The sequence below is a fragment of the Petaurus breviceps genome, unplaced genomic scaffold (genome assembly GCF_028583685.1).
Source record: "Petaurus breviceps papuanus isolate PSGF00001 unplaced genomic scaffold, PetGlider_PUasm1.0 38, whole genome shotgun sequence".
Classification (NCBI taxonomy): Eukaryota; Metazoa; Chordata; class Mammalia; order Diprotodontia; family Petauridae; genus Petaurus; species Petaurus breviceps.
This window is the reverse complement of record NW_027186304.1, coordinates 34,338,313-34,363,912: the sequence shown is the minus strand read 5'-3', so window position 1 is coordinate 34,363,912 and position 25,600 is coordinate 34,338,313. Positions and strand designations below refer to the sequence as shown.

General features: G+C 37.8%; 1 protein-coding gene across 1 annotated transcript in view; it reads right to left on the bottom strand.

Moving 5' to 3' along the window:
• Positions 1-25,600, bottom strand: part of COLEC12 (collectin subfamily member 12) — a 237,482-nt gene that overhangs the window by 201,468 nt on the left and 10,414 nt on the right. Inside the window, exon 2 of the mRNA XM_069099739.1 lies at positions 9,013-9,063. Coding sequence (XP_068955840.1) covers positions 9,013-9,063 — 51 coding nt within the window. The remainder of the gene's footprint in view (positions 1-9,012; positions 9,064-25,600) is intronic.

Below are 25,600 nucleotides of genomic sequence, written 5' to 3'. Positions count from 1 at the left end.
GACATCAGGATGTTTGCCCTTAGTAGCATCTACTCAGAAAACTGCTTTAGGTTTTTTTCTCCACTGAAACCAGAAACTTCACCCTCCTTCGAAGAAAGAATCATCACTTCTGCTAATAGGAAAATAGTTTAGGATGAATGTTTTCTCTTTTTCAAAAGAAAGCCCAAATAATCCACCACATTCTTATTCCTTCAGCACCTTCTTAGCTTCCTGTCAGGCAGCAGCTTAGGGAGTTGACAACAGGCACAAAACACAAGTTTTGTATAGTGTTTGTATACTGAGAGGTGCATAATGAACAAAGACCTGGAAAGGGGAGGTTGGAGATAGTGGTGAAGCCTCAGGACTGGTCCAATTCAATAAATATTCATTGAGCCCTACTATATACTTAGTACTTTGCCAATTAAACTGCTTAATGAAATTAATGTTCATTTAAAATGATTTTGAAAGGGAGGAAATTAGAGAGAGGGGTAAGAAGGGCCTTAACATATCAATAGCTATGAATAATAATAACAGTTTTCATATATCTAGTATTTTGTAAAATATACTTTTTTTCCATAGGAATATTAATGTAATGTAAGCTGTGAATTAGTGCAGCCATTTTGGAAAGCAATTTGGAATTATGTGAATAAAGTAACTAAAATGTCTATGCCTTCACACCATTACTAGGTTCACATTTCAAGGAGGCCATTTATAAGAAAGCATATATATATATATATATATATATATATATATACACACACACATACACACACACACATATACATACACACATATATAGATATAATATATGCATGTATATATATGTGTGTGTGTGTATCTTGGCATTTTTTGTGGTATCACAGAATTGAAAATTACAAAGCTGTCTATCAGTTGGGGAATGACTAAACAAGTTATGGTACATAAATTTAATGGAATATTACTGTGCTATAAGAAACAACATATGTGATGAATACAGAAAAGTATGGAAAGGCTTGGAAAGCATGGAAATTGAGGCAGAGTGAAGTAAGCAGAACCCAAATGACTATACAATATAAATGGAAAAAAAACCAACCACAATTAAAAATAAATATTGCAAAGTTATAAAGAAGAAGTTTGACCCAAAGAGAGCATATGAGAAGATACCTTCCCCAACTCCTTTGTAGAGGTATGGGGGACGGGGAGATAGTGTCAGGAGAGTGGAACATTGCATATATTTTCAGATATTTTTGATGAATTTATTGGTTTGATTGATTTTTTTTCCTTCTTACTTTTTTTCTTTTTTCTTTGAAGACTTTGGGATGGGATGGCTTTATGGACAGAGGAGGGGGAGAAATACAATAAGAAATAAAAGCAAATGGCATCCATAAAATGTATTTAAAAAAAGAAAACACTTTCTTCACAACCATTCCAGATAGTACAAGGAAAATAAGTATTAAATGTCTCACAGTTTAAGAAATGAATGTGCATATGCATGCGAAGCTATGGGCAAGTAAGGTTCTTTAAGGTCAAATTGGAATGCATACTGTGTTCATTGGCATGGGAGGTGGTCACAGATACACAGGATGTGCCTTTAAAAGAAAACCCCAACAACCCTCTTTCCCATAAATACTCTTCTCCAGGCTTTTCCTTGAGACTCTATCACATCATTTCCACAAAGAACTGAATCCCGCTTCACAGAGAATGACTTCCTCCTCTTTGTAGTTGCTGTTTCACAACTTGCAACCTTGTGGATCTGTTTCTCTCCTGTCATGTGACTAATGACAGCAAACACACTATGGCTATTAATAATCCCTAAAGCTGAACCCCAGGGAAGCAATTTGGTTAGAGCTTTGTTTGCCAAACACTGACCAACAAATGTTTCCAGCTGCCCACAATTACTCACTGTAAACTTTTAAATCTACAGGACTTTTACCCATGTTTTTCATAGGCTCAGCAACGTATCTCCTGGTCTTCCATCATTCAAACTCTGAGCATCCTGTTATTAAATGAATTTGTATTCCAAAAACAACAAAAGAAAACCCAATGCAATGAAGGAAGCAAAGTTGGATTTATCTCCCCCACTCCCCCTCCATGGACTAGGGGGATGAGATCAGGAAGACTAGCAAGGCTATGTCACAGAATAAAGGAATTTGAAAGTCCTAGTGACTGCTCTCTAAAAGTCTGCTCCTCTCTACTGAGTTAAGTCAACAAGTCACCACACATTAAGCGCCTACTGTGTGATGGGCACTGCGCTAAGTACTAGAGATACAAAGAAGGCAAAACCAAAGCAAACCAAACCAAAACACCCCAAACCTAGTTTCTGCCCTTAAAATCTCACAGTCTAATCGGAGGGACAACATACAAACAGCTATGTGCAAACAAGACACATGTAAGATTAATTGGCGATAACCTCAGAAGGAAGGCTCTACCTTCTCTACAGGGAGAAGGACAGAATGCTAAGAGTAAGTTTAAATCCTTTTGTCTTTTTCCATAATCTGAGCAACAGTTCTGGGACTCTTGGAATTAAGAAAGCACGTGCTCTGGAGCTCCATTAAACCCACAAAGGGCACCATGTCACAGAAACAAGAAATGCCAGGGATAACAGAGACACAATCAAATCCACTCACTCCATTTTACAAATGAGCAAACTGAGGCACATGGTAATTAACAAATGTTGAAAGTCACATAGCTAATAATTGGTGGAGCTTGGAACCAGCACTGAGTTCACCTATCAGGCAAATACTTTTCTACTCTCCCCATGCCCCATGATATTTATATAAGACTTTAAGATTTGCAAAGGTCTTTATAAATATTATCTCATTTTATCTTTAGAACATTCTGGGAAACGGATGCTATCATCATCACCATGTTTCAGATGAGGAAATTGAGACAGATAGAGGTTACAGCTTGCCCAGGATCACAACTCCATTCAGCATAATAAAATACATGAAATGAAGAACACCCATATTACTGTCGTCATCATCATCATCATCATCACAGTGACAGGTCTTAAATTTATAATGCTTTCACCTATATTATCTTCTTTTGTCCTCCCTAGACCCCTGTGAGGGGAGCAGAGAAGATATTATAATGTCCATTTCTTAATGGAAGAAGAAACTGAGACTTTAAGAGGATAATCTTATCCCATCCACCAAGTGGTCTGTCACTTAGCTACCATACAGATGTGCCTAACATTTCTTTCTTTTTTATTTTTTTACACAATTGGGCTTAAGTAACTTGCCCAAGGTTACACGGCCAGTTTTTTTTGTGTGGGTGTTAAGTATCTGAGGCCAGAACCGATCCCGGGTTCTCCTGACTCTGGGGCCGGCACTCTTACTCACTGCACCACCTGGCCGCCCCTGTGCCTAACATTTCTACATAAGAAATAAGCTGAGGATTAAGCCTGTGTAGAGACACAGCATTGGAGAGTGGGAAAGGAGTTGAGCTAGGGATCAGAGGCTTGGGTTTGAGTCTCAAGCTTGGGTAGTATCTTCCCTCTGAAGACTATCTCCAGTTTATCCCACTTACTCGTTGTGTACCATATTTGGATGGTTCACCTGATCTTTTGGTGCTTTAGTGTCCTCATCTTTAAAATTAAAATTATAATGATGATGATGATAATGATCATATCTGCCCTGTCTACCTCACAGGGTTGATGTGAAGATCAAATGAAATATGCATGTGAAAGTGTTTTGATTATTGTAAAAAGCAATCCAAATGTAGCGTATTTAAATCACTGAAAGGCACCATGGTAGTGTGTCTAGAGCAGGGGTAAGGATTCTGTGGCCTCAAGGTCACATCTACATACCCTCTGGATCCTCAAATGTGGCCCTTTGACCGAATCCAGACTTCACAGAACAAATCATCTCAATGAAAGAATTTTTTTATGTAAAATTTGGACTCAGTCAAAAGGCTACATCTGAGGACCTAGAAGGCCATACATGTGGCCTCAAGGCCATAGGTTGCCCACACCTGCTCTAGAGGATTAGCCTGGGGGCCAGCACAACTTGGGTTCAAGACCTTGGGTTCTTTCACCTACTAAAGAAGTAACTAGGTAAGTAATTTCTCAGTGTCCCAGGCAATGCTTTAAGGCCATTTGCAGAACAGCAGTTCATCTGCATTACTAGAGGGTATTTCCTCCCCTGGATCTCCCTGTACTCAAATCTGGAAGAGAGGAAGAGGAAGAGGAAAAAGGAGATAAAGAAGAAAGAGAAGGAAGAGGAGGAGGAGGAGGGGAAGGAAGAGGAGAAGGAGAGAAAGGAGAGGAAAAGAAAGAAGAAGGAGAAGAGGAAGAAGAATACAAAGAGGAAGAAGAAGAGGAGGAAGAGGAAAAAGAAGAAGGAGAAGCAGAAGTACACATGCATTTTCAGTTTTTTTTTTAAAAAAGAACATTCTGTTCTTGGATGTGAGGAAGCACAAAATGTTAAACTCTTACCACAATCCAGTTCCTCTAATAAACAAGGGGTTATAGAGTTTTAAGAACTCCACAGAAATCTTTGGAAATTTTATCTTTTAGGGATTATCCAATTTGCTTTTTTGAGATATCTCTGTTATGAATTTCTTTGTTTCATGGATTCCTTTTTCATTTAGAGAAACTCAATAGTAGAATTCCAAATTCAAGTTTTCAAATGCAAGTGAAGGGATAACCCAGAACTCCACACTTTACCACTCACACCTTGGAACTGAACTGGCATTTTCCCTTCTCCTTCCCAAGATCATTTTAATGAAAAAAAAATTGGGGGATGTGTTCATATTAATCATATGACTAACTCATAACTTTTGGAAGATACTTTTGGATCATTATAGCAAATACATTCCAACATTTTGAATTGATTCCTTTAAAATATGAACGAATTCTTTTCTTTTTGCAAACTCTAATAATAATAAAAATTTCCAAGGCCATTGAAGACACTTTATGATAATGATAACTGAGAGGAAAGGGAAAGAGAATAACATACTGTGATTTACTTTACATAATACACATTTTAAAAGTTAACAGATAATAAATTATCCCGAATCATTTACGTACTAAGACCTCTCTATTCAGGTTAATCTATCCAGGGGTCAGGGAGTGCTGAAAGTTGAAAACAGAAATCTTCAAATTCCAGATAGTTAATCCTTCTACATTTCCTTCACGAAAGCTTTTATCAGAATAACTAACAAGTGGCAAATCGACCTATTTTGGCCTCACTACACTTTAGCTTTGCTCAGAAAAAGGTGCTAACAAGTAAAGGGAGCTCAGAAAAATGGCCTGGATAAGCTTAAGGTTGGTTACTCATTCCTAGAATGATACAACTGGAAAGAACCTTATACATTATCTAATCTAACCCCCTCCTCCTACAGAAGAGGAATATGAGACCCAGAGAGGAGAAAGAATTTCTCCATAATTAAAAAATCATAGATTTATAGTTGGAAAGGATGTTAGAGGCCATTCAGTTTAACCCCTTCATTTTACAGATGAGGAAACTGAGGTACACAGAGATTAAGCGGTTCTATCCGAGTCATACAGCTAATAAATGTATGAGGCCTATCTTCCTGACAGCTAGTCCAGCATTCTATCCCCTATCCTACATTACTGTTCAATAGCCAGTCCCTGAATAATTGGGGATAACTTATTGAAATCGTATATATACAAAGGGAAAGGACTGTCCATTTTGTTGTTCATTTATTATTGATTGCACCAAACTAACCTGTTGGTCCAACATTCCCTGCTTGATAAACTCCAGTGGCTCTCTTTCCTGTAGCATCAGACATGACCCCTTCCACTCAGCATTCAAAGATCTTCACAAACTGGCTCCAATCCTTCTTTCCACATGATACTCCTCATCAAGCACACTCAGGAACAGACAAACCAGCCTTTTTTTTTGCTTTATTGAGGGGGAAGGCAGGGCAATTGGGGTTAAGTGACTTGCCCAAGGTCACATGGCTAGTACGTGTTAAGTGTCTGAGGCCAAATTTAAACTCAGGTCCTCCTGACTCCAGGGCCACTGCTCTATTCACTGCGCCACCTAGCCACCCCCCCAAACAGCCTTCTTGCTATTCTTCACATGCAACAGCCTAGCTTCACCTCTTTGCTTTTGCATAGGCCATCCCCTCACGTTAGGAAAGTATTCCCTCTTTAGTGCCATTTTAAAGAATCCCTACTTTCCTTCCAAGCTCAATTGAAGCACCAACTCCTTTATTAGACCTCTCCTGAGTCTCCCAGTCACTGGTTCCTAAAGCTTTCTTCCCCCATTACATTATATTTACTTTTGCATATATTTTTGTGCACTTGTTTTCTCCCTAGAACATGTAAGCTTCTTAAGGAAAGATACTAACTTTTGTCTTACTTAATAAATAGATTAATCACATAATTAACACTTGATTAAATGATTAAATCACACCATTAAAATTACAATATATTTACAAAATTATAATATAAAATTATACATATATAATTATAAAATACAAAATTACAATATAACATCTGTCCCTTATTTTCTGCAATAAATAAATCCATGTAAAACTTTGTACTTTTGGTAAATAAAATATATTAAGGGGGCAGCCAGGTGGCGCAGTGAGTAACAGCGCTGGCCCCAGAGTTGGGAGACCTGGGATCAAATCTGGGCTCAGACACTTAGCACCCACCCAGAAACACCTGGCCGTGTAACCTTGAGCAAGTTACTTAACCCCAATTGCTTAGGGGCGGCCAGGTGGCTCAGCAAGTAAGAGCACCAGCTCCAGTGTCAGGATGACCTGGATCAAATCCTGGCTCAGATACTCAGCACCACACCCAGAAATAACTGGCCGTGTAACTTTGAGCAAGTTACTTAACCCCAATTGCTTAAAAAAAGAAATTTATATTAAGGCTCCCTATGGTATTTGCTAAGGTACTTTGCCAAGCACTGGTATATGTAGTACAATGCCTTATGTAACCTTAGGCAAGTCAGATCACTTCCCCTGGGCCTCAGTTTCCTCTTCTGTAAAATGAAGGAATTGGACGACATGAAGTCTTAGATCCCTTCCAGCTGTAAAATTTAACTTTATCCTGAATGGGACACCCATTAATTTATGTGAAAATCATCAAGATTCTTTCTTAATCCTGATCCAAATGTCCCATTCATAACTTCATCCCACTCTTCCCTGTAAATTGTACCACCTAGTATCATTCCTTTCACTTCTCGGAGTTGACGCTATTCAAATATTTGCAGGCTGTTATCATCTCCCCTTTAGTCATCACGGGTTAGGAACTTCCATTCGCACATTTAGCTCCTTAGTTATCATAAATTAATCCCTTCAGATTCTTCTTCATTTTATTTTTTCTTGCTTTTCACAAAGCTCCCATTAATCTCTCTACAATTTAACAGCAATGAAACTTTCTCTAGCAAGTGATAAATAAACATTTTCTCAAAATCAATATTGCCAAAGGAATTCTTTTTCTTGGCTGTTCAAAATACTTTTGGTGATAACCTAAGCTCACAGGTATCTCAATTTTTTTTTCCTAATTGCTTCCCTCTCTTGTATTTTGTATCTGCCTGTCTACCAGTCATTGCTGCTTTATTATTTACCTTTATTCTGCCTAGTTCTTTTTCTCTTTTTTGAGTGCCTACTTTAATAGTTTCTGATTTCATTTTCATTTTCCCTCACCTCTCCCCCACTTCAGTGAACTCCCAAACAGAATAACCCAAATGCACATATCAGAAATATTGACTGCAGTTTTGGCTAGGGGTAGAGAGAGGTTCAGTGTGAATACCAGACTATGTTATCTTGCCTGTGTGCTTATGGAGGAACTGTGGGTTTAATATGACTGTATTCCAATATAAAAATACTATTTACCCAGAAAGAGACAAAGGAAGGAAAAAAGTAAGATGGGGCTGTACTTGGGAAGGGACATTTAGAAGGAAAAAAAGGTAAAAACAAGTGAGGACCTAGTACAGGTAGGGATTGTTAATTTTAATCAAAGAGTAGTCTGTCTCTGTCTCTCTGTCTGTCTCTGTCTCTCCCTATCTGTCTCTTTCTGCCTATCTGTCTGTCTGTCTCTCTTGCCCCCATCCCTTCATCATAAAATACATCTAGGCAGATGGAAATTGCCTCTCCTTGAAACTTCCTTAAAATCCTACAATGGTGGGGTGACTAGGTGGCCCAATGAATAGAGCACTGGCCCTGGAATCAGGAGGAACTGAGTTCAAATCTGGCCTCAGACACTTAACACCTACTAGCCGTGTGACCTCGGGCAAGTCACTTACCTCAATCACCCTGCCTTCTTCCCTCCAAAAATCAAAAAACAAAACAAACAAACAAAAACCTACAATAGTTTTGGTTTTTTGCTTTGTTTTGTTTGCTTTTTGAGAAACTGAAAACTCAAAGCAGAGGATCCATAAAATGCATTCTCAGGACAGACCTTGCCTCCATGACTGCCTCACGACTTCTAGTTTGCTTCCTGACCGAGAAACCTGAAGGAACATTTTGTTGTCTTTCATTCTCAGAGAAGAACAAAATGACATCACAACCACTGGTAAGTTTATGTTAAGTGAAATAATGGTGAGGTTGGGGTTTGGGTGAGAAATGAGTAGCAGGTCACAAAGGGGAAATACAGCTGTTCTCTTAACAGCTGAATCAAGAAATACCTTGTTTAACCTCTGTCTTGTTAAAAAGTTTGCGTGTCCTGTCTTTACTACTTCTTCACCTAACTAAAATGTCGGTCTTATGTTCAGTGGGCAGCTCCTTGGAGATTCCATCATCCACCTCTTTTTCTAATTGCTACTATCCCCAATGGGCTTTACAGTTGTTCAAGATTTATTCCCCAAGAAGAATGTATTTCTCCCACAAGATACATCTTCCTTGAACTTACATCACAATGGCTCATCTACTGGCACCAGTTCCAGTTACTTCAGTCATTGATAGATATCCCAGTGTCAAACTAAATATAAAACAGATCCCTGGAACCAGAGGAGTCCATCAGAAAAGTTTCTGCTAGAACATGCCCAAAGCCGATCTCGTTCTGATTACTCCACACGTCCTCACTCTATCTCAGCAACAGCACAGAAGGAAGGGGAGATAGTATTCATTACTTACCAAACCTCTTGTAACCGAAGGACTGCACCTCCTCCTCCTCTGCAAAATCGTCTACAAGGAAACAAAAGGTAGAGAATGAATATGTTAGCACTGGAAAATAATATTGGAAGTGAAAAGTGGCTCACTTAGTGTCTGCTTAAGTGGCTGGGATATTTTCATATAACTGATCTTATGGGCATTCGGATATGTTGATATGTTGAATATGGATGAATACAGACCATGCTTCCTGAGTATACCCTCACATCCAATGCACCTGACATAAATTTGAGTAGATGTCAAAGGATGTTTTGATGACAGCTTTCTTAATCTTCTTCCCTGGGATGGGGAGCTTTAAGTCTAATTAAAAATGTCTAGAAATAATACTAATAGTTTACATTTATATATGATATAGAGAGATAGATAAACCCAGATGTCTTTTTTAGATCAGTTTCCCAAGTAGCCTGTCACTTCTCCAATGCTTTCTCTGGCATAATTCAAAGCTTTCTTCACAACAGTCCCGAGAGGTAAGTAGTAGTAATATTCCCATTTTAGAGATGAGGAAACAGGCTCAGAGGTGAAGTGACTCACAATTATGCAGCTAGTAAATGGAAGAGCTGAGCCTTTCAATCAATTCAACAAATATTTATTAAATTCCAACTATGTGCAAAGCATCAGACCAGACAGGGGTACAAAGATGGAAAAAAAACACCGTCAGTAGCTTACATTCTAGGTGAATGAGACATGTATGAAAATAATCATAATACTAATTAAAATGTGTTCAGTGTAGAGGAGAAATCAAAATGTAGCAGGAAAGACTTGGGGAAGGAGAGAGGGAATGATCCCCAGTACCTTCAGGGATAAGGGAAAGTCTCAAAGATTCCAACATGCAATTCAACGAGCAAATATTTACTGATTGTGAGCAAGGCACAATATTCCAGGTTCTGGAAACAAAAATTTGAAAATGAAACAGTCCTGCCTCCAAGAACTGTCCTTACAATCTACTTCATGGATGGGAATGCTACATGTATCCAATTACAATACCAGGTGCAAAGAAGAGACGCAGGCTACTAGGAAAATATGAGGAGGAAAAAAAATTAACTTCATCTAGCGTAGAGGTAGCAAACACATGGCCTGCAGGCCCAAAGCATCCCACAACATTTCCCAATGTGACTTGAACCAGATTAAAATATATCTGGAAAATATTTAACAAAATAAATAAAAATACAAGAAAATACAGATGAATATCATATTTTAAAACTGTCATCATGGTATAGCAAGTCTCCTTATGTATGGATTAGTAACCTTATTTAATTGGAGTTTCTATTGGAGTGTGACAACATGGATCTAGGAAATTACAGAAATCTTTATGGAGGAGTTGATATGGTAGCTGAGCTTTGAAGGAAAAGAAAGACTTTACAAGAGAGAGATAAGGAAGGAATCTACTCCAGGCATAAGGGATAGCCTCTATCATAGAGCAAAGGCAGGAAAAGGCTGGACAAGACTCCAGAACAATTCGCCATCCATCTGCCTGGAATGTTGAAAGAGTGGAGAAGGGAAATGTAAAACAAGGTTGGAAAGGAAGGTTGGAGCCAGTTTTGAGAGGACCCTAAGTCCAGGTTAAAGAATTATATTTTATCTTAAAGGTAATAGGGAGTCACTGAATCTTTTTGAGTAGGGTAATGAAATGACCAGCAGACCTGAGCCATTTCAATATTAATTTTGGCAGTTGAGTGAAGGACTGACTGGAAAAGTGACAACTTGACAGCAGAAAGAACAGAGATGTGGAGGGGAATGGCCCCATTCTATGTGAGTGCACAAGGGTAGGAGAAGGTCGTTTGACTTCATGTCCAGTATTTTTTCCTTTATATTGTCTGTTTATCCAGTGAAGGCATAATATGAATCAAAGAAGTATGGGTAATTTCCTTGTCATGTGGAATTCTTTGGTCACTTAATAAGAAAAAAGTTTAAGACAAATTTGGAAACAACTGAGCATTAAAAATTATGTAGGCCAGGCTATCTTCTAAATAACCTACAGTTCTCCTCCTAGATACAGATAAATACAAATACTTAACATTCCAGTCGACTGTTACCTCCCTACTCTATGAGGGCTGAACTTTAAGACTTCCCATTTTCAAGTTTAAATTAGGTGTGGTTGTGTATGGAACACTTTGCTGCTTTTTAAAACTACAGCTGAAGACATTTAATGAGGAAAACTAAGCCTTTTTATACCATATCGAGGTCTCTGAGGGCTCTAAGAAAATTATTAAAATTATTATTCATCACCATTATTACATCTGATCTTGATTTACCTCACAAATATACTCTGTTGCCATAATCCACTGATTTGTTCTTTATTTCCACTAGGTTGCTTTGTGATATTAGGAGAAGTCTATGAAGATAAATTATTTGGCTAACTGATGTATAAAATGCATCATCTTCAATGATCCAGAGCTTAGCCCAATGCCCAATAGTGAGAAATTAATAAATGTTTATTGACTGTCCAACCAATTCAGAAAATTATGACCCCTTTGCCCCAAAGGCCCAACACTTGTCTGAAATACTCAGATAGATGAGACTGTACATTTGGAGTGCTCATTTACTGTGAGAAAATATTATCTTAAGAATGGGTCTGAAATCTGTAGCACCTTTTCCCTGCCTTTTCTTGTGTTTTGCCAAACCGTTTTATTATGAGAAAGTTTATGTTTATTGTGTTTATTATGAGACAGTAAAGGAGATCAGATGCTTGTGAGGATATGAGTAAATTGGTATTTCTGCCACATGGATCCACAGTTTTATGTTCTATGTGGAAAGTTGACAAAAGCGATAGTAACCTTTCTATCTATTTTGGCTAATAGTTCTGTCAGGTGAATTGATGAGAGACTTGGGTTGCTCTATAATTAAATGAAAAACCTTGTCTGTTGATAGAACAGATGACCAAATTGTTTACACTCATGCCTGTATATTCAAAGGGGTATGAAAGTCCTGGTTCCTGTGTCTGCTGCCCTTACACCCAAAAGTCAAGTAGATTAGTCTCCTGGCAACTCCCTTCACAAGCAGATCATCCCAATAAGGGCTCAGGAGACATTGGGAGCCACAGATGATCAGAAAAGGGATTTGGGGAATATGGAATAACTCAACAAGGCTGTCTACACTGCAGTCTAGCAGTATACAGGCACAAGATAAGTGAATAAAAATGAATTTTCTCTCATAAAAAATGTTCTCAGCTATGGCAGGCATACAATGGCTTTTCTGAGGCCCAAATAGGTTCGGTGATGTTTGACTCAGCACACACAAGCATACAATGTCTCCCAACATTTTTCTGAAGACATGAAGAGACAAGCTAAGTGCATCCCTAACCATCTTTGTAGATGTTGTGGAACAATAGGCGAGTGTGCCAGAATCCATTCAAAGTCTTCCTTCTGGCTTTTCAAAACCAAATGAAATCTTTTTCCTAAGAGAGCAGCATCTAACTTGATATCCTTCTCAGACAAGTCTCCCAAGCAGCCTCCACTTTTCCAGTAAGTCAAAGCAAGTACTAGATTCCTAAACAAATAAAAGTTTGGTTGAGATTTAAGATCCAGGGACTGAAGTTGCCTTAACTTGATTCCTATCTTTGACAGCAACTTGTCTGCAGGGAAGAGGTGACCTTAACAAATTAAATAACAATAAAAGTGTTTAATTTAAGATTTATATCAAGGAGAACATAGTTTTTGGCTTTAGCAGATGCATTTTAGAATTTTAATACCTATGGGGTATGCTGTATTTTGCTGGATTGTTTTGAAATGTGATTTTTTCCCCTCCAGCTCTCCTTGGTAACTGGCACAGAGCCAAGCTGGCTCGAGATCATGCGACATGGTATGTTGAATAGAATTCTACTGATGATTTATTCTTTGAGTCTTGTTTTTACATAGTAACACAAGTTCAAGTAGAGCTTATTTTACTATGTTTGTGGAATTCAGAGCCTTCTGGATTCCAGAAAAAAATTTTTTTTTTCAAATGGGGCGTGACTTTTTTTTGGAGCCAAACTGTGAAACTCAGGAACATCTCTGGTACTGTCATCAAACCTCCCTTCCCTGCTCCTAAATTTCAATATTTAAATGCAAGTTATCTGCCGTATTATCAGATACATGTGTTGTGCACTTTGGTCCTTTCCTAGGTTTAGTGTCGTTAGTGATTCCCAAATCAGTGGCTTGCTGTCACAGAAGCCTCTCCTCAACAGTGATATTTTCCCATCATGAAAAGCAGATGCAAATCATGGAACACCATGATCTTCGCAAAATTATAATCACAAAAAATAAAAGGAGCCACAGAAAGACTTGCATTCCTCTTAATGTTAGTGCCCCCTTGTTCCCTCCCTGAATTATTTCCAGCTCAGGGTGCATAAAGCTTGTTTGTACACAAATATTTTCATGTTGTCTTCCCATTGGACTGTGAATGAACTCTTTGAGCACAGGGACTATTTCCGCCTTTCTTTGTATTACCAGGGCTTAGTACAATGCCCGGCACATAGTAGGTATTTAATAAATGCCTACTGACTTGACTTGTGGTGGCTATAAGCAGAGGGTAGCATATTACCAAGGGACACCTGCTTACGAGAAGTAGTTTAAGTAATATTAGAAGCTCCAATCACATGACATGAATGAGAGACAACAATTTCCCTTTGTTCCATGAGCCTCTTTATAACATCCCTTAACAGTAGTCATTCAGCTTCTACTCGAACACTTTCAATGAAAGGGAACTCACTACTTCACAATCGGCCCATGTTGCTTTTAAAAAACTAATGGGTGCAAAGCAAGATAGTCCAAACGGGGCACTGGTTACTCCTCAAGATAACTAAAACAATAAAAGAAAGGCAAAACATTGGGTAAATCTCCTACGGAGAACTTAAGGGTGATGGTGGACAAAAATTCTACAGGGTGAGGTTGATATTATCATCTCCTTAGGAAATTAGAGAACCAATGCCAATGAGATTAAAGATCCTTTAATACAACCTTGTTCAAATGTTTTAGTCTCAGGACCCCTTGACACTCTTAAAATTATTGATAACCCAACAAAGAGCTTTTGTTTATCTATATCTATTATAAATGAAAACTTCAAAGTAAATGTTGAGGAAAACAAAAACTGTCATCTTCCAAACTTTGCCAGAGGAAACTAAATGATCTACCACAGACTTGTAGATTCCTAGGGTTTGATTAGAAGGGTCATTTATCCCATCCCCATGTCTTCCATCAGCTTCTTCACAATATCACTGACCGGTGGTCATTTAGCCTTTGCTTGAACACTTTGAGTAGAAGGGAACTCACTAACTCACAAGCAGCCATTTTACTTTTTAATTATTAGACATGTAATTGTAATTGATAACAAAGTAACAAGCTGTGACACATGACACTTTCTGCACCATGATATATTACATAATAATTATAATTAATATATTAATAGATTAAAGAGAAGCATGGGAAGACCTAAGTGGATTGGTACAAAGCAAGAAGAATCAGGAAAATAATATACATATAGCAGGGGATTGGGTTGTGAGGGCCCAGTTCTTTAAACATGTATAGTCTGTTCTACCTGTTAACCACCCGCAACTGTGCCTGGGGATCCTGCTTTCAGCAAAGCAGAATGGAGGATCCTGCCCTCTTCTGAGCATGGGTAGACATTCTGTGACTACTGTCAGTTTGCTGTGTGATGATGGAACGCTTTTTAATTTCCTGCTAAGTCAGAACCAAGTGTGCACACAAAAAAAGCACCAGTGGGCCAAATCTTCCTTCTTTCTTCTTGCAGGCTATAGGGTATGAAGAAGACTCCCTTAGTTGGAGAGAGCTTGGAGGGGAAGGAATGCTCTCCCTTATTCCCTCCACCACTACTACTGGGCCAGCTCTGAGCAAATGGCCTCCTGGGCTAGCCTGTGTCTGGAATGAGGCCACCTCCTCTTTGTGTCTTCTATTACAGGGGCTTGTGAGGACTTGCAAAATCAGAAGAGCCACCAGAAATGCAGCAGCAGAGCCCAGTGAGGAGTGCAACTCTGAGAGGGGATTCATGGGATCCAGGCCAGGAGATCCACTTGATAGCCATTGCTTACAAGGGAGCAACTTATGCATAGTTTATGTTGCACCTGGGATATGATGATGGGAAGTATTTTTGTAGTTACCATCTTAATTTTGAGCCCACTTTCCTCAAAGACTAAGGTGTAGATGGGAGAGCATGTCCTCGTTTGGGAAATATTTTGTACTTCAGGCCATGACACAGCTTTCTGTAAATATCCCTTTGTCAAAGTTGAATTTGGTTAATTTATATTGAGGAGGTATTAACTGGCACAGCGGATAGAGCACTAAGCCTGGAGTCAGAAGGACCTGAATTCAAATCCATTCTCAGATGCTTACTAGCTGGGTGGGTGACTCTGGGCAAATCATTTAATCCCATTTGCTTCAGTTTCCTCATCTGTAAAATGAATTGGAGAAGGAAATGGCAAACCACTTCAGTATCTTTGCCAAGAAAACCCCAAATGGGGTCATGAAGAGTTGAACTCAATTGAAGTGACTCAACAACAGCCAGAAAATACCTATCTCACAGGGTTATTATAAGAAAAGTAATTTATAAACCTTAAAGGTGCAATGAAAGTGTGAGTTATTACTTAAAATCACAGATCTAGGACTGGACCTTAGAGGACAGCTGGTCAAACTACCCCATTTTAAAGGGGAAGATAGTAAAGCCCAGAAAGAGTTAAGTGACTTACTGAATTTATTAGTAATAGAAGCAGGATTTGAACCCAGGGTCTCTGATTCCAGAACCATCAGTCTTTTCCCCATGCCATACTGCTTCTTTATTCTTTTTTAAAACATTTTTATTTATTTTATTTTTAATTAATAAAATAAAACAAACATTTCCACAACATGGTAGAATTTTAAAAAGATGATTGCACATCAAACTGCCAATCTATTAGGTACAACTTACTATTCCTCTTAAATATAAAATAAAGTCATCATGTAGTTTTTTTTTACTTTTTTTCTTCCTTCTCCTTCCCCTTCCCCCTTTCTTCCCCCCCCCCCCCCAATTCATCCCAGGATGAAGAATTCCTGCATGGGATAAAACATTGAGCCAGAAGATCTCTCTAAGGTCCTTCATAACTGACTCTATGGCTGGTTTGAAAGTACACAGCTGTTCTGATAATAAGGAAGAATTCTAAGCGATAGCTTCACTGCCAAGCCAGTGGACAGTAGCAGTGATACCAGGGCTCTGCTACCACAGCCTTCAAGCAGGGACTTAATAAATCTATGCTTGGCCCGGGCTAGGTTTGGAGATTGGGCTGAAGCTCCTTTTTGTTCTCTTTCCAAAGTGGGATTTTTAATTACATAGATTTGATTGCAGTTTGACCTAGTTGACTAGGTTCTTAGGAGGGAAGGGATCAATAACTTTTATTTAGTTCATAGTTCAATCAAGAGTGGATACCAGGACTTCAATCACTCCACACAGTGCATTCTAGCAGTTGGCTCACTATTCAGTTGAACTCAAGTTCCTCATTTACAGGTATTCATGCCCTGTGATTAACCCACTAGCACTAACCAGGAATTCAGACACTTACTCATATCATAGGCAAACCGTGGAAAATATGCTCCTACCCAAGCATTCCAAGGAACCTCCTGCCAGGTGCTGCATGTAAGGTATTTGATAATGAAGGTTTGCATTCATTTACTACCTTTTATGTATTCCCATAGAACGTCAGCTCCTTGACAATAAGAGCTGTTTCATTTTTGTCTATTACCAGTGTTTAGCACAGTGTCTAATCACACTGTTTGTGATTAATAAGTGCTTATTGATTGATATTAAAAATGAAAGAAATGAATTCTCTTTTTTTTGCTTTTTGGAGGTCAATTGGGGTCAGGTGACTTGCCCAAGGTCACATGGCTAGTTTTTAGTGTTAAGTGTCTGAGGTCGGATTTGAACTCAGGTCCTCCTGACTCCAAGGCTGGTGCTCTAATTCACTGCACCACCTAGCTGCCACAGAAAAGGAATTCTCTAAAGTATATTTCTTTTTTTTTTCTTTTTGGAGGGCAATTGGGGTTAAGTAACTTGCCCTAGGTTACACGGCTAGTTTTTTTGTTTGTTTGTTTGTGTATGTGTGTGGGTGTTAAGTGTCTGAGTCCAGAACTGAACTCCAGTCCTCCTGACTCCAGGGCTGGCGCTTTACTCACTGCACCACCTAGCTGCCCCCACTCTAAAGTATATTTCATCTACATTAAGTCTATGTTTGGGAATGTTTGTCCTTGGTCTACAGTTTTCTAAAGTTTATTTTAAGTGTATATATTTTATTATGTTGCTTTCTTCTTTTCCATCTGCCTTTCCAGATGGTTGCTGTAAAGGATACTGCAAACATATGAAATGAATTTAATGCAGTATCACTAAATAGCTGACACAGGATTTTAAAGGGTTAACTGTATCTGCCTTTTCCCTCCACAGCCTCAGGTTCTTCCCTCAAACAGTAGACGGACTGTGTAGATGATTTAATTATTCATGGATTGCTCAATGGCATCATAAGAAGTGGACTTAAGTTACTTTTGGTTATTTTCTGGACTCCATGTTATGCAATCAGGAGAGACAATGATTTATTCAAAATTAAGACCTAAAATAACAATTTTAGGTACAGCAGGCAATTTTTATAAATGTAACAAGCTCCAATGCTTGTTTTGGGGATAAACAGAGACAAAATAAGATAGAAGGTCTTGTTTATTCCTTCAGAGTTGAACAAAATTTAGGGAAATCTTTGGCATTTTTTATCCATTAAGTTAGTTTGGGGAAAATAATGATCTATGTATATACTAAATCAACTGCTTCTGATTTCTGCAACCTGAGAATTAAAGAGTAAAGAAATAAATTGTGTGCCCTGAAAGGCCCCTTTTGACAGGATATTAGTACTCAGCAAATTAAATGGAAAATGACTCACATTTTCATTCAGTATTTGAGAGGTTCCCATTTAATCTCTTTTGGAACTTTCTGAATCCCTCCCTCCAAAGTCTACAAAAGTTCCACAATGCAAGGAGACTCTGGCCAGAAGAATCTAAACCAAGCAATGTATCTCTGTGGCACAAATACTATGTGGTTAGAGATACATTCTATGGTGGAAACCTGATAAATATGCTTTCTTTTAAAATCACTTAACCTTATTTTTAGATTATCTAAACAACTGTGCTAAAAGCCAAGAGCTATATTCCTTCAATTAAGTGCAAATGAGGAGCTCAAACTGGCCTTATGAAACCCCATTCGAGTGAATTCTGTTTTAAATCTCTTTGTTCCTACCTCCCACATTCAAAAGGCACATTTTAGAGGGCTTGGTTTGGTGCTACTGCTTCAGCTTAGATGCTTGTGATTCTTCTTAATTTAATCACTTTTGTCCTTATCAGATTCATGCCATTTGAAAAATAAAATGAGGCCACACAAAAGCTTTAAACCAATGTAAGGTCTAGAGGAGATATAATCGCATCAGTCAAAGTACCCACAATGATGAAATTACAGATCCTTGAGATTTTGGAGAAATTGCTAATATCTATCATTCATAGAGTGCTTTAGATTGTGCAAATTCTTTACATATATTATTGGCAACTGGGGACCCAAATCAACCCCATAAGTAGCTTCTATATCCATCATTGTACTCTTTTTATAGATGAAGAAACAGACTTTGGGAACTTACAGGACTTGCCCTTGGTTAATAGGTTATCAGGAGGATTTGAACTCAGGTCTTCCTAACTACAAGTTCAGAACTCTATCCATTCCACCAAGCTGGCTCTCTATATGCAGGAAATGCACAAAAATCAGGAAAATGGTTTTGCTACTTGTCCATTAGGAGGTTGTTAATTCTTGTTTTATTTAATAGGGATCAGCATTTTATTTGTAATCCAATAAGAAATTAAACTTATGATGAAGGAAATATAAGTAATAATAATGCTGTTATTAGGTATAAAGAAAGCATGATAAAAGATGATAGTAACATTATTACCATTATAATTATAGTGCAAACATTATAAACATTCCAGAACAGAAAAAAAGGACAAGTAGCTCATCTCCAGTTGTACTAAGGCAAAAAATGCCCCCCCAAAGGAAATAGAAATAAAATGGCAGTGTGTTTTGTAAAGAATGAAAAATGATTGAGTAAAAAGACTACCAGATTTGAATATTTAAATAGAAAAAATCACACTTTATTACTTCTTATAATTGCCTACACTTTATTTAAGTTTATTGCTTCCTCACTGACTACAGAATTAAGTCCAAACTTTGCAATCAGACATTGAGACCCTCCACAATATAGTTCTGACCTAACTTTCCAGACTATTCTCATCCTAAATTCTATGTTCCAGCCAAGCTCCTTCCTATTCATTCATTCAATCAATCAATCAATTAACTAGTATGTATTAAACATCTACTATGTCCAAGGCACTGGGGATACAAATACAAAAAAAGGAAACAATCCCTATCCTCAGGAACTTCCATCCCCTTTACCAGGTGTGTGCAACTCTTCACTGGGTCTGCTATGTCCCTCCATTTGTAATGCTGTTCTCTGCATTTTCATTGGTTAAAATCTCATCCATTTTTCAAGGCAAATCCCATTTCAGAAGCTTTGAATTTGTCCGTGGATTGATTGACTTCTTCTCCATAAAGCATGTCCTGATATGTTCCCACAAAAAGTGAACTGTCTCTCCTGTGCATTCATATAACCCTTTGTATCTCTCTAATGATGTCACTTCTTGCTCTGGCCTTTGTGTATAATTCTTATCTCCTTTACTAGACAGAAAGTTTCTTGAGAGTGGGGACTGAAACTCATTCATCTTTGTAGCTCATGGTACCTCAAGGTACCTAGCCCAGTGCATCAATAAATATTTAATGAATAGAAACTGTTTTTGTAACATTCAATCAATTTCCAGTAGTATCTACTTTAAATTACAAACTTCTAAACATTAAAGAAAATAATGTTTTTTTGTTTTTTGTTTTGCCTTTTGGAGGGCAATTGGGGTTAAGTAACTTGCCCAAGGTTACATGGCTAGTTTTTTTGTGTGGGTGTTAAGTGTCTGAGGCCTGAACTGAACTCGGGTCCTCCTGACTCCGGGGCCAACGCTTTACTCACTGCACCGCCTAGCCACCCCAGAAAACAATGTTAGATAATAAAACCAGTTATTGTGAAATTTATGCCACAGACAGGGATAGACAATCATCTAAAAAATTTAGAGCTAGAAGGTAACCCGTTTTTCAGTTGTGTCTGACTCTTCATGACCCCAGTTGGGGTTTTCTTGGCAGTGGCACTGGAGATGCTTGCCATTTCCTTCTCCAGCTCGTTTTGCAGATGAGGAAACTGAGGCAAACAGGATAAGTGACTTGCCCAGGGTCACATAGCTAGTAAGTGTCTTTAACCAGATTTTCTCTCAGGAAGAAGAGGCTTCCTGACTAGGCTTGGCATTCTATCCACTGTGCCACCTAGATGAAGGTGGCTTAGAAATGATCTAGTCTAACTCCCTTATTGTACAAATGAAGAAACTGAGTCCCAGAGTCATTCAAGGTTACCTGGGTAAAAAGTATCAGAGGCAGGATTAGAACTCACATCCTTGATTCCAAATCCAGAACACATTCCTCCTTACCACCTTGCTCCTCTTTCCTACTTTGCAGATACAGATTTGTGTAGTGTTTTCGATAGTCCTTTGTTCTTATATCCTTATTTGAAATTAGGCTTGGTTTATCCACTATAAGGTGGCAAGACTGGAGAATGAGGTCTGCCAGATATTAATAACCATAAAGCAATCAGTCGTGATGCTGACTACAGATACATGCTTCTCCCAGGATGAGCTCATCCCCTGAAATCTCATCATCACAGAGAATCAGCTTTCATATTCAATACTTCCTCAACACTCTCCAGTGTCTTTTCCCTCTGATTGGAAGGCATCAGGCAGGAGAAAAACTTTGCTTTTTTTTTTTTCAGACTTTTCCAGTTAATTTAATTTCTTATCAACTGATCTATGGAATTTTCACTCCAGAAACATCCTGTCCCAGCCCTAGGTACTCCATGATGCAATGCCCCATTCAGTCAGATTGTAAACTCCGGGAGGGCAGGAACTATCTTTCTTTTCACACACACACACACACACACACACTTCCAGTGCTTAGCATGGTGTGTATCAGCACATAGTAGGCACTTAATTCTTATCGACTGACTCCTGACAGCCATAGTGTTATTTGCCTTTCATAAAATTTCAAAATCTCATCTCCCCACATTTGAAATTTGTAGCTACTTCATATCTCTGCTCTATGAAGGATTTGGGCCTTCACTGGAACATTTAGCATAGCATAAATATCTTCCTGTTGAGAGAAGAATTTTCTAGTACTGAAAATACATGCGTTTATGATCAACTATGATTCCAGAGGCTTGACAATGATAAAGTACGCCCAGGGTTGTGCTGGAGCCAGCATAAGAACTGATTGTTAAATTTTCAGTATGGGCCTTTATACCTTAGAAATCAACAAATGTTACAAATTAGAATTTGGTTCATTATTTTGTTGATTGTCCAGGTTTAAGAAGGTGAGAAAATACTAATATTGAAGACTAAATCTGAAAGTGTGTCCTAAGTACATTCCAGCTCCTCTCCCCCTCCCCCCAGCTAGTTGTTAGTTCCCAGCACACCCAAAACCACTACAAGCTACCAATTTCCTGACAGAGTGGTAATGGATTAGTTGCAAGAGACATATACCTTTGGACCTGGGCAATGAGCAAATATATTTTGCTTGATCGTGTCTATTTGGGGGGGGGTGTGGTCAGGGAAGTGAGAAAGATGACAACAGGCTAGAGGGAAAAAATAAAATAAAAAAGGGTCACTGAAGCATATTTTTTTAATGTGGAGAAAAGAACAAAAAGGTCAGAAACACAGGAAAGCAGGACAGCTTTGAACTGAGATACTTGAAAGAAAAACAAAATTTAAAGTCACATGTGCAATCTCCCTTTTTTATTCTATTGTGTATATGGAAATAACTATTTTATTTCATGTTTGCTATGATGATTATATATTTACATATATAAAATAAAAATAAAATAAAGACCAAAAGTATGAAGTCTTCCTTGTGCCCCTCTATGCTTTGCCCCCTGGACAGTGTCCTATCTTGCCTACCCCTAGTCTCACAGCATGCACTAGGTTGGGCAGCTTACACAAATGGGAAAGCTTACTCGTTTTACTGATTTATAACCCAAGTTCGTTGAGGGCATTCCTCTGAAACTTCAGAGTAAGTGGCTGTGATGATGGTGGTCATGGTGACGGTGAAATAGAGGTACCCTCAACTGATGACAATTAAAATGAACAAACTGGGTCCCAAATACCAGTGGAAGTTCAGCTCTGACAAATCTGTAATTACTTAAGTATACCTGACCAAAAAATGAACTTTTTCATCTAAAGTATTCAACATGCTACCTGAGATGTTTAAGTTGAAATGGACTTTTAGCATTAAATGACCCTGACTTTATATAACCCTGCACTCCTTTTTAGATATAATGACCTGTCCAAAGTGTTTAAGATTCTATCTCAGAATCTCTGAGTACCTTGGTATTTTATGAAATGTTTACAATTATAATTCTTTTAAAAATCTCTCACCTATTTTATGTGCAGATTTTTTTTCATTCGTGGATCATCGTTTCCTTTAAAAATGCCTTTGTTAGATTCCTGTGTTGTAAAGGGAAAACCCAAGGCCTGAGAAGGGAAGAAACTTCCACAAATCTGCATGGGAGGTAAACCAGTGATTTACTTAGAATTTCAAATGTTTGACCTCTTTGACGAAACATCACCTCCCTGGCACAGGGTAGTAGTCAGTGTACCTTTAATAATGTAGTAACAAAGACTTATTTGAATCAGATGATTTGTTTTTCATGTCCCCTACCAATTACAAATACCAAGAAGGAATGTTGACTTAATTTTCATGACACATTTAAATGTCTACATTAGTTGTTGAGTGCTCATATGAACTCATTGGCAGCTTAATTCTGTAATATTAATTTCTAGTTTTGTTGGCATTTGTTGCTACGCAATTACAAACATCAAGTTTCATTCCCCTTAAATGATCTGCAGGACATTTTCAAAGCACTACACTAGCTTTGGCTGTTCACATTCCATTTAATTAAATGAAAATCATACAGTTGCTTAAACTTGAATTTTACCTCCCACCAGCTTTAGCTGATTTGTGTGGTTAGGAAGAAGTCTGCTAACAAGAATAGAGAATAAAATGCTCTTCTAAAAATTGTGCATATATGTATATTGTGTGTATATATATGTACATATAATATGCATATACACACATATATAAACATTATAAAGATATATTACTGTCCCTCATCATCACCAATTTCTGTTTTTTTACTGATCACCCACCATGTGTTATGATTTATGTCTGGAAATTCTACTGCTGACAATATTTAAGTTTTCATGGCAAAATTGTCAGCAGTGCTTATGCTCAAATTGTTTTCAGTGGTGATGGCTAGCAGGGAACCATCCACATTTATTCATTCATCAGTAAGCACAACCTCCTATAAAATGGATTGTGCTTGATTCAGACCTAAATTCTGCCTAAGGGAGTCATTTCTAATGACAAAAGGATTAATGTCTTTACCCAAAAAGCAGCATAGAGGGAAAAGCATTGATTGGGTTTGGAGTCAGAGGGCCTGGATTTGAGTCTTGGTTTTGTCAATTACTGGGTCCATGATTTTGAGCAAGTCCCGCTTGCTTCTTCTAGGCCTCAATTTCCTCATCTGTAAAAAACTTGTCTATCAAAATAAGAACTCAGTCCACTTCCTTCAGTTTTTAATCTCCTCTTCCCCCCCCACCCACCTACCACAGTGAAGGAAAAGATTTCTTCTCTTTTTTCTAGTTTTCCCCTTAGCTAAAATCATCCCCTTAGACCTGTAGAGAAACAGCCTCTGCGTGTGCTTTTTCTTGTTCTTAAAAAGGACAAAAATCTTAGACAAACCCTGGAAAATCAAAAGATGATGAGTCCAGAATTTTGGGGGAGGGAGAAAGAGGGGGGAGAGGAATAGGGGTGGGGGAGTATACCACTTATTAATTCATGTTAAAACTCTCTATTACCAAACAACATTTCAAGCATGTTTATATACAAAAGCATAAAAACTTATGCAGCTGAACACCATGTTTTAATAGCAATGATCTTCCTCCCCTGTGTTAAATTAGTCCAGTGGTTCTGTATGTATGTTGTAATGTGTGGCAGTTGTTTTCAGCTGTTTCTTAGGCAACAAATGCTGTATCATAACTCACAAACATCCCAAAGTTCAGAACTGTAGAATGTGATTTAGGAATGACATATCTTACTCTAGATTAAGAATCAGAGGTCCTTTAGTAAGGACTGTGAACAGTTATTAGAAAATCTTAACAAGATTTCTAAGTCCTACTCCATATTGGGGAGTGGACCTGGCTATCAATTTAAAAAGCACTTCACATTTTAATAAATTTAAAAGAATCCTAGAATTCCAGGAACAGAATATATCACTTGCTCTTTGCAAATTTATAACGATGTAATTATTTTGTTATTAGTTATTCCAGGGGTAGAAGAAATAAAAATGGAGACAGCTGTTTGCTGAACTCACTCAGTAGACTGGTGTTAATGGTATTCATAAGAGGAGTGTGTGAATATCTTTCATTGAGAAGTGCTAGTTATCTTAAGCATGACAACCAAGGTTTAAACATCAGAACTAGAAAGCCAAATATGTGCCTTAAAAAGGCAGTAGAAGAACATAGGGGCTAAATTTTCTTTGGCAGTATTTATGAACTCCCATAACTCTTGAGGTGCTCATTGATTTTATGTTTGGTTAAAGAATGCTTTATATTAACACTTTAATTTGAGACTGTTTTACAGGGTTAATATTGGATTCCATAATTCTGGAGATCAAATATTCATGAAATTCTGGATTTCTGAGTCATGGGTTAACGATTAAAAGACAAAGAAATATTTCAATAATTGCACTGAAATATTGCTAAATTCTAACTATAATTATTGTCTTTAGTTTAAAGGAAATTTCAAGTGGCTTATTGACCTAGGGGAATACCAATAGCAGATTTTGAATTCCCCACTCTTTCCTTGTAACCTAACCATTTGTTTGGTGTTTACTCAAGGTACACAAAAGAATTCCCTAATGATTTACAGGAAAAATTAATTAGGAAGGTAAATCCATTCTAACAAAAAAATCATAAAGCAACTTAAAGTTAAATATGTATGTGAAATTTTAAAATTGTCTTTGTATTCCCAGCACCCAACAAAGAACCCAGCACACAGTAGACCCTTAATAATTGCTTGATTTAAAGTTGCCTATTTTTTGTAGCCCTTCTCTCCATTTATATAGATAATGGAGAATTGATCGTACTTCAGTTATATCAAACAGTACTAATTACTTGGACCTATCATAGAGTTAAGAAAAAAATAATACTTTTTCAACAATGATGTCACAAAGAACATTTTGAAAAATCAGTATAAATTAAGCCAATGGAAGGATCATTATCCTTCTTTTACATAAGGACAAACTACCTGAAGTAGTAGAAAGTACATTGAATTTGAAGAGGATTTGAGTTTGAATCCCAACTTGGCCGCT